At 35.8% G+C, this 11,118-nt stretch overlaps 1 protein-coding gene across 1 annotated transcript in view; it reads right to left on the bottom strand.

Moving 5' to 3' along the window:
* MS3_00004363 (uncharacterized protein) overlaps positions 1-11,118 on the bottom strand; it is an 88,452-nt gene that overhangs the window by 65,657 nt on the left and 11,677 nt on the right. The window contains exons 7-9 of the mRNA XM_051212281.1: positions 9,874-10,149; positions 8,854-9,048; positions 6,915-7,187 (exon numbers count right to left, since the gene is read on the bottom strand). Of these exons, the coding sequence (XP_051072444.1) occupies positions 6,915-7,187; positions 8,854-9,048; positions 9,874-10,149 (744 nt within the window). The remainder of the gene's footprint in view (positions 1-6,914; positions 7,188-8,853; positions 9,049-9,873; positions 10,150-11,118) is intronic.

Below are 11,118 nucleotides of genomic sequence, written 5' to 3'. Positions count from 1 at the left end.
ACATCTACCAACACATCCAGCCATCCATCCATCCATCTACCATACATTCATTCATTCAGTCATTCAATCAATCAATCAGATCGACAGTCAATCTCATCACATCAACATCAACAAACTCATCATACAATATAACTATAACAACAACAATCAAGTCCATCACAAACGTCTCACACAGGAAACATAAACATGTTTCGCACACGGTTTGTCAACACGATCACAGTTTTCTATAACTAACGGTGAACATGGAATGTGTGCGAACGGGTAAGGCCGAAATCATATCAACTTCAGCACCCCAAAATAACATCAATTTAAGACAGTGGGTTCGCAGAAAGATCAATAACATCCTCTGCATTATAAATACTCTGTCACAATTACACCGATATCGTACGATCAGTCGATCGACAACATCAAGGTGCGTTGACACTGTCTACTATCAATCAACCATTCTCAATTTACTCATAGTCACAAATACAAATTTATATTACTCCACTTACATCAACTCCATACAAACAGAAAATACATCGTGCACGCTCAAGTCCACCAATTCATACACACATCAATACATCAATCCATCCAACGATCAACTATTATAAACACACACCAGCAACCCTAAACAACAATCACCATCACAACAATTTACCCACATTCACGTCAAAACATCAACTATAAACTATTCCATCTCTTCACAACCATTATCACAACAAAAACATTCAACAACAACACTCATCAACACATCTACCAAGACATCCAGCCAGCCATCCATCCATCCACCCACCATACATTCATTCATTCATTCATTCATTCAATCAATCAATCAATCAATCGATCAATCAATCAGATCGACAGTCAATCTCATCACATCAACATCAACAAACTCATCATACAATATTACTATAACAACATCGCTCAACTCCACCAATTCATACACACATCAATACATCAATCCATCCAACGATCAACTATTATAAACACACACCAGCAACCCTAAACAACAATCACCATCACAACAATTTACCCACATTCACGTCAAAACATCAACTATAAACTATTCCATCTCTTCACAACCATTATCACAACAAAACCTTCAACAACAACACTCATCAACACATCTACCAACACATCCAGCCATCCATCCATCCACCATACATTCATTCATTCATTCATTCAATCAATCAACCAGATCGACAGTCAATCTCATCACATCAACATCAACAAACTCATCATACAATATAACTATAACAACAACAATCAAGTCCATCACAAACGTCTCACACAGGAAACATAAACATGTTTCGCACACGGTTTGTCAACACGATCACAGTTTTCTATAACTAACGGTGAACATGGAATGTGTGCGAACGGGTAAGGCCGAAATCATATCAACTTCAGCACCCCAAAATAACATCAATTTAAGACAGTGGGTTCGCAGAAAGATCAATAACATCCTCTGCATTATAAATACTCTGTCACAATTACACCGATATCGTACGATCAGTCGATCGACAACATCAAGGTGCGTTGACACTGTCTACTATCAATCAACCATTCTCAATTTACTCATAGTCACAAATACAAATTTATATCACTCTACTTACATCAACTCCATACAAACAGAAAATACATCGTGCACGCTCAAGTCCACCAATTCATACACACATCAATACATCAATCCATCCAACGATCAACTATTATAAACACACACCAGCAACCCTAAACAACAATCATCATCACAACAATTTACCCACATTCACGTCAAAACATCAACTATAAACTATTCCATCTCTTCACAACCATTATCACAACAAAAACATTCAACAACAACACTCATCAACACATCTACCAAGACATCCAGCCATCCATCCATCCATCCACCATACATTCATTCTTTCATTCATTCATTCAATCAATCAATCAATCAGATCGACAGTCAATCTCATCACATCAACATCAACAAACTCATCATACAATATAACTATAACAACATCGCTCAACTCCACCAATTCATACACACATCAATACATCAATCCATCCAACGATCAACTATTATAAACACACACCAGCAACCCTAAACAACAATCACCATCACAACAATTTACCCACATTCACGTCAAAACATCAACTATAAACTATTCCATCTCTTCACAACCATTATCACAACAAAAACATTCAACAACAACACTCATCAACACATCTACCAACACATCCAGCCATCCATCCATCCATCTACCATACATTCATTCATTCAGTCATTCAATCAATCAATCAGATCGACAGTCAATCTCATCACATCAACATCAACAAACTCATCATACAATATAACTATAACAACAACAATCAAGTCCATCACAAACGTCTCACACAGGAAACATAAACATGTTTCGCACACGGTTTGTCAACACGATCACAGTTTTCTATAACTAACGGTGAACATGGAATGTGTGCGAACGGGTAAGGCCGAAATCATATCAACTTCAGCACCCCAAAATAACATCAATTTAAGACAGTGGGTTCGCAGAAAGATCAATAACATCCTCTGCATTATAAATACTCTGTCACAATTACACCGATATCGTACGATCAGTCGATCGACAACATCAAGGTGCGTTGACACTGTCTACTATCAATCAACCATTCTCAATTTACTCATAGTCACAAATACAAATTTATATTACTCCACTTATATCAACTCCATACAAACAGAAAATACATCGTGCACGCTCACGTCCAACAATTCATACACACATCAATCCGTCAATCCATCCAACGATCAACTATTATAAACACACACCAGCAACCCTAAACAACAATCATCATCACAACAATTTACCCACATTCACGTCAAAACATCAACTATAAACTATTCCATCTCTTCACAACCATTATCACAACAAAACCTTCAACAACAACACTCATCAACACATCTACCAAGACATCCAGCCATCCATCCATCCACCATACATTCATTCATTCATTCATCCATTCAATCAATCAATCAATCAATCAATCAGATCGACAGTCAATCTCATCACATCAACATCAACAAACTCATCATACAATATTACTATAACAACATCGCTCAACTCCACCAATTCATACACACATCAATACATCAATCCATCCAACGATCAACTATTATAAACACACACCAGCAACCCTAAACAACAATCACCATCACAACAATTTACCCACATTCACGTCAAAACATCAACTATAAACTATTCCATCTCTTCACAACCATTATCACAACAAAACCTTCAACAACAACACTCATCAACACATCTACCAACACATCCAGCCATCCATCCATCCACCATACATTCATTCATTCATTCATTCAATCAATCAACCAGATCGACAGTCAATCTCATCACATCAACATCAACAAACTCATCATACAATATAACTATAACAACAACAATCAAGTCCATCACAAACGTCTCACACAGGAAACATAAACATGTTTCGCACACGGTTTGTCAACACGATCACAGTTTTCTATAACTAACGGTGAACATGGAATGTGTGCGAACGGGTAAGGCCGAAATCATATCAACTTCAGCACCCCAAAATAACATCAATTTAAGACAGTGGGTTCGCAGAAAGATCAATAACATCCTCTGCATTATAAATACTCTGTCACAATTACACCGATATCGTACGATCAGTCGATCGACAACATCAAGGTGCGTTGACACTGTCTACTATCAATCAACCATTCTCAATTTACTCATAGTCACAAATACAAATTTATATCACTCTACTTACATCAACTCCATACAAACAGAAAATACATCGTGCACGCTCAAGTCCACCAATTCATACACACATCGATACATCAATCCATCCAACGACCAACTATTATAAACACACACCAGCAACCCTAAACAACAATCATCATCACAACAATTTACCCACATTCACGTCAAAACATCAACTATAAACTATTCCATCTCTTCACAACCATTATCACAACAAAAACATTCAACAACAACACTCATCAACACATCTACCAACACATCCAGCCATCCATCCATCCACCATACATTCATTCATTCATTCATTCATTCAATCAATCAATCGATCAATCAATCAGATCGACATTAAATCTCATCACATCAACATCAACAAACTCATCATACAATATTACTATAACAACATCGCTCAACTCCACCAATTCATACACACATCAATACATCAATCCATCCAACGATCAACTATTATAAACACACACTAGCAACCCTAAACAACAATCACCATCACAACAATTTACCCACATTCACGTCAAAACATCAACTATAAACTATTCCATCTCTTCACAACCATTATCACAACAAAAACATTCAACAACAACACTCATCAACACATCTACCAACACATCCAGCCATCCATCCATCCATCCACCATACATTCATTCATTCATTCATTCATTCAATCAATCAATTAATCGATCAATCAATCAGATCGACAGTCAAACTCATCACATCAACATCAACAAAATCATCATACACAATATAACTATAACAACATCGCTCAACTCCACCAATTCATACACACATCAATACATCAATCCATCCAACGATCAACTATTATAAACACACACCAGCAACCCTAAACAGCAATCACCATCACAACAATTTACCCACATTCACGTCAAAACATCAACTATAAACTATTCCATCTCTTCACAACCATTATCACAACAAAAACATTCAACAACAACACTCATCAACACATCTACCAAGACATCCAGCCATCCATCCATCCATCCACCATACATTCATTCATTCATTTATTCATTCAATCAATCAATCAATCGATCAATCAATCAATCAGATCGACAGTCAATCTCATCACATCAACATCAACAAACTCATCATACAATATAACTATAACAACAACAATCAAGTCCATCACAAACGTCTCACACAGGAAACATAAACATGTTTCGCACACGGTTTGTCAACACGATCACAGTTTTCTTTAACTAACGGTGAACATGGAATGTGTGCGAACGGGTAAGGCCGAAATCATATCAACTTCAGCACCCCAAAATAACATCAATTTAAGACAGTGGGTTCGCAGGAAGATCAATAACATCCTCTGCATTATAAATACTCTGTCACAATTACACCGATATCGTACGATCAGTCGATCGACAACATCAAGGTGCGTTGACACTGTCTACTATCAATCAACCATTCTCAATTTACTCATAGTCACAAATACAAATTTATATCACTCTACTTACATCAACTCCATACAAACAGAAAATACATCGTGCACGCTCAAGTCCACCAATTCATACACACATCAATACATCAATCCATCCAACGATCAACTATTATAAACACACACCAGCAACCCTAAACAACAATCACCATCACAACAATTTACCCACATTCACGTCAAAACATCAACTATAAACTATTCCATCTCTTCACAACCATTATCACAACAAAAACATTCAACAACAACACTCATCAACACATCTACCAAGACATCCAGCCATCCATCCATCCATCCACCATACATTCATTCTTTCATTCATTCATTCAATCAATCAATCAATCAGATCGACAGTCAATCTCATCACATCAACATCAACAAACTCATCATACAATATAACTATAACAACATCGCTCAACTCCACCAATTCATACACACATCAATACATCAATCCATCCAACGATCAACTATTATAAACACACACCAGCAACCCTAAACAACAATCACCATCACAACAATTTACCCACATTCACGTCAAAACATCAACTATAAACTATTCCATCTCTTCACAACCATTATCACAACAAAAACATTCAACAACAACACTCATCAACACATCTACCAACACATCCAGCCATCCATCCATCCATCTACCATACATTCATTCATTCAGTCATTCAATCAATCAATCAGATCGACAGTCAATCTCATCACATCAACATCAACAAACTCATCATACAATATAACTATAACAACAACAATCAAGTCCATCACAAACGTCTCACACAGGAAACATAAACATGTTTCGCACACGGTTTGTCAACACGATCACAGTTTTCTATAACTAACGGTGAACATGGAATGTGTGCGAACGGGTAAGGCCGAAATCATATCAACTTCAGCACCCCAAAATAACATCAATTTAAGACAGTGGGTTCGCAGAAAGATCAATAACATCCTCTGCATTATAAATACTCTGTCACAATTACACCGATATCGTACGATCAGTCGATCGACAACATCAAGGTGCGTTGACACTGTCTACTATCAATCAACCATTCTCAATTTACTCATAGTCACAAATACAAATTTATATTACTCCACTTACATAAACTCCATACAAACAGAAAATACATCGTGCACGCTCAAGTCCACCAATTCATACACACATCCATACATCAATCCATCCAACGACCAACTATTATAAACACACACCAGCAACCCTAAACAACAATCATCATCACAACAATTTACCCACATTCACGTCAAAACATCAACTATAAACTATTCCATCTCTTCACAACCATTATCACAACAAAAACATTCAACAACAACACTCATCAACACATCTACCAATACCAACTATAAACTATTCCATCTATTGAACAATATTATTATTATCTGACGAACCGTTTTTGGGGAATATTATTTTCGTGGATGCTTGGTGTTTACATGAAGATTTTGTACATACTTTTTCTATTGTTCCGTGATCGCTTATTTCAGCTCATTGTTGATGATTTTTTTTCATAGCATCGTGGTATTTACTAACTGTATCGTGCATCATTACTATTATGTCTGTGTTTCTTTATTTTCCTTCCCATTGGTTAATTGAAATTACATATTTATCATAAGTTTAATATTTTTTCGGTTAATGAGATATGGACATTATTTTGCTGTTTCAAGCTTACCTCAGCACATAATTGTGATACTCTTGCGTTGAGTTGATCTAACAACGCACATGCTTGTTGAACTTCTTTTTCTGGTCCAAGTACAATGATCTCCATATGACTTAATTTATTTGATTGTCCTTTAGTATTTTTATTATTATTATTATTATTTGCAAATCTTATATGTACTCCTTCACACTGTTCACAAATTGACCTTAAACTTGGAGCTTGATCTCCAGCGAATTTAGTTGTCAAAGCTGATGGTATAGAAACAGTTACTTCTTTAACAGTAGCCTTCGAGATAAATAAGAAATATATATAAGACAAACAGACAAAATTAACAAATGTACAAGATAGGAAATAGAATTTATACAAATATTTCATGGCTGTATTATGAAATATTCTTTACTCTTTCATATCATCTATTGGAATTCTGTTGGATTATGTTTTGGTGCGTTTACACCTGCATCATAAACATCCACATTATATTTACTTTATAAATTCGGATTGGCAATAAGTTTCAGTTACGTGCGATAGGATGCTTAAGTTTACGAACATGGACAAACGGCTTTTCAATGCATCCCGGTTTTCATCAGATGTCTTATTGAAGTCGGTGGTGCAAATCTTTAAAGGTAATTCTTATGTTCCTTCGAAGATTTTTAACAACAGGCTTATTAACCACAGTCTTTAGTCTAAATACATTATAAAATCATTTGGTTTTACGAGCGTAGCTCGTGCGTATGTGTTTATCGAAGGGTTGATAGAGAGAGATCCAGAAGGATCGTTTTTAATATGACCAACAACGAGAATCAAGTCCAAAAGGACGGAGAAACTGACAAATATAATCAACTAACCCTACATAAAACACTAACAGTATTGATGATGATAATAATAATAATAATAATAATAATAATAATATTGATAATAGACTAGAGTGGATAATGAGTGAAAAATTCACTGCAACTACTAGTTATGGGGGTAAGATTATTCATGAAATAATAACATAAATCAATAAGTCGAATTGTCCCGTTGTTGATATTTAACTGAAATTCAATCAGTCTTGGTTAATAATCCGCATAGGATGCACAAGTTCCGACCAAGACTGATCAAATTTCAACCAAAAATATATCAACAACGGGATAATTTAAACCATTTCAAAATGAATTAAAACTCATACCAGTTGCAAAAGTGAATGGCGATCCAGATTCAGTAGCTAAGTGGATAAAGCGATGGGATTTAAAGCAAACGACAATGATTTTGAGTCCCGGAGTGAACATTAACTCTAAGATGCAGCCACATCCAGCTGATGAGTCTCAAATAGAACGAAATGTGCGTCCTCGATTCCACTCCTAGTCAAATTTCATCTATTTTCTAACAATGATTTGAAGTGAATATGTTTATACACCACATGCTAGGCTGTTTGAAACGAAGAATGCCTTTCTGGAGAAATAGATCAGGCAAAGTCCTTACTACAATACACTTTTTTAAAGCTGGAGATGGATTCGGATTCATCAAGCAATTTATTTGAAGTTTAAATTTTTACAAGATTTATAAGAAAAACTCCTTTTCCAATTCGAATATAACACAAGTGTTTTCGTGTCAGAGAATCGTATGCAATTTGTGGAAATAATATTTACTGTGGATAAATCCGTACAAAACTATCAGAGCACATTTGCTAAATAATACTGGCAAAAATGTCAAAACTTACAGGGACAGTATTTAAAGTGAATATGTCTATCAAACCCAAAACTTTTAATTTAATACTACTAAATAAGATAAAATTGAGGTATGATTAGAATATCAACCGTAGAGTACTATGATAATTTTACTAGCACTGGAACATACATAAAAAAAATAATTCAATTTACCAAACACAATAAACAGGCGATTTTTCCTAAACATTGAATTCATACGGTGAGACTATCAATTTATCAATGTTTGAAAAAAAAGGTTAACGAACCAGTTTCTTTTGTAATTCTTCTAACTGTTCAATTGCCCTGCGCACATTTTCCTCTCGTCCAATTACAGTGAAAATTTCAGGATTAGAACCAACATTAGGATTTTGCAGACGTGTTTGTGTATCTTCAAGAATTTTACGCACTCTTGGATATTCACGTCCAAGAAAACTAGACCGTACCTCTTTGAAAATATATATCTGTAGATGAGAAGTAATAAATAAATAAATAAATATATACATATATACACCAGGATTTCCAAAGACCACCTGAGTAACTTCTTGTCTATGTCCCAGCCTGCTCATCACATTATTTATATCATCGAAATACGATTGTACAGCTTTTGAAATTAAAGAGATTGGAAGAAATCATTTTCAATAAAGTGAAGAAAACAGTGGATGTGGATAAAAAAGATTGATAATTTACACAATTGTTTACCAAGTCTTCCTCGTCCATAAGAGAGATTATAGACATTAAAAACTTTCGTTCAATGTCCAAATAAGACACTTTATGCGAGAGAAGAATGACAAATAATCATTACGGAATCACTGCATATTTACAATTATTTTGCACTTGGTAACTGAACTGAGTGAGTGGTTCATATGTTTGCGTATTTTCTTTTAAAACACCGAATTACGGATTTAAACACTACTTTAATGCCTCAAAGTTAAGTCCTCTCAAATAGCGGCTACATTTCAACTTGTTCGAGAAAATTCAATCAACACTAAGGAGGTTAAACAAACATTGGTCAGCTGAATAAACACATCCAACACAGTTTATCACTTTCATAGATCAGATCACGAACTGATATTAGCTAGAATATTATTGAAGACCTGGAAGCACGGGACAGCTGATCGGTCAAAGTGTGAGATTTCTCAGCAGTGCTCATCCACGACCCCGCTACAAAGAATCACACTTAGGACATTCGATTGCACTAATCAGTATGTTGATGAATGATTTTAGATATTGATACCATCAAAAGAAAACTTCTAATTAAATGCATAAACATTGATATTCAACCCTACCTCTTGTCTATAGTTCTCCTCTTTCACTAATTTAATAAGTTTGTTTAACTTTTCACTTGCTGCATCGACTTGCTGACGATCACCTCTTAGTTGAACAATACTTTTAGTTGGATTTTCTTCAAACATGGAATCATTTGCATCACTTTCAGGCCATATAATACGTACTTGAGGGAATGTTTCGTAAATGGTACGAATATAAGAAGTTCCATTTATGGTTGAACGTAACAAATTCTGGATATGAGGATCAATAATCATATCTTTGCATTTCTCATTCTCCTAAAACAATATAAACGATGAAACAATCCTTAGTTCCTTTTCATAGAAAAAAAGGATTCGTAAATAACTGAATGAGACGTTAGTTTGTGAAAATAGCACGTAACGAACAACAAAAGATATGAAACATTATTACATCGACTTAGATACATCAAGTTCTAACGATATATATTGAGAACAGACCAATAATGGTCAAGTAGTAAATCTAATTAAGGCAGAATTGAGCAGTGGACAAATACTTAAAGAAAGGTATGCCAAAGCATGACGAAACTGCACAAAATGTTTACATGTTTGCTTCATAAACACCATGATGAACTTTGTATGGATATAGGCCCTAAACTGCCTCTTACTACGAAACATTCTTAATGACATGTTCATCTTTCCTAATTCACGCCCCCAAATGCCCTGGCACGGTCGAGAGAGGGGAGTCCGCTCTCCCTCGAAAAATGCTCTCACATGGCCACGCGTATATAGCCTCTGCCAGGGAAGTCCTACTCATTGCCTTCTCGCGATGGGGGTGTTGTTTACGAAATTGAAAGGACGAAAAGCGAATGTCCGGCTCTTTAACCGGGTTGGTGGACATGGCGAGTCCTCCTAGGGGAGTTGGAAAACCCTGATTCCAAACCAATGGTGCACATGGGCTCTAGTATCCTGAAGGAGAAAATGGAGTATGAACTAATTATTGGTCACCGGCTACCATGGGACTGCATCTCCTTAAGATGCTCCACTACCTTGTGGATCAGACCTTTACATCGAAGGCTCCGAGTGTGGCCCCCTAAGAAGATCACCTGCTTCGGTTTGGGCACCCGAGCAATATCACAGCCCTCATACAAATCAAATGAGATTTGTGTGGCGCATATGTATCTGGTGCCTCCTTGTACCAATATCTATGTGTTCAAATAATAATAATAGTAATTCCTAATTCATAGGATATTATTATTATTAATGTCACAATGACACAGCATGAAGTAA

Source organism: Schistosoma haematobium, chromosome ZW (assembly GCF_000699445.3).
Source record: "Schistosoma haematobium chromosome ZW, whole genome shotgun sequence".
In the NCBI taxonomy this organism is placed as follows: Eukaryota; Metazoa; Platyhelminthes; class Trematoda; order Strigeidida; family Schistosomatidae; genus Schistosoma; species Schistosoma haematobium.
The sequence above is the reverse complement of the archived record's forward strand: the minus strand, read 5'-3'. Positions and strand labels throughout refer to the sequence as shown.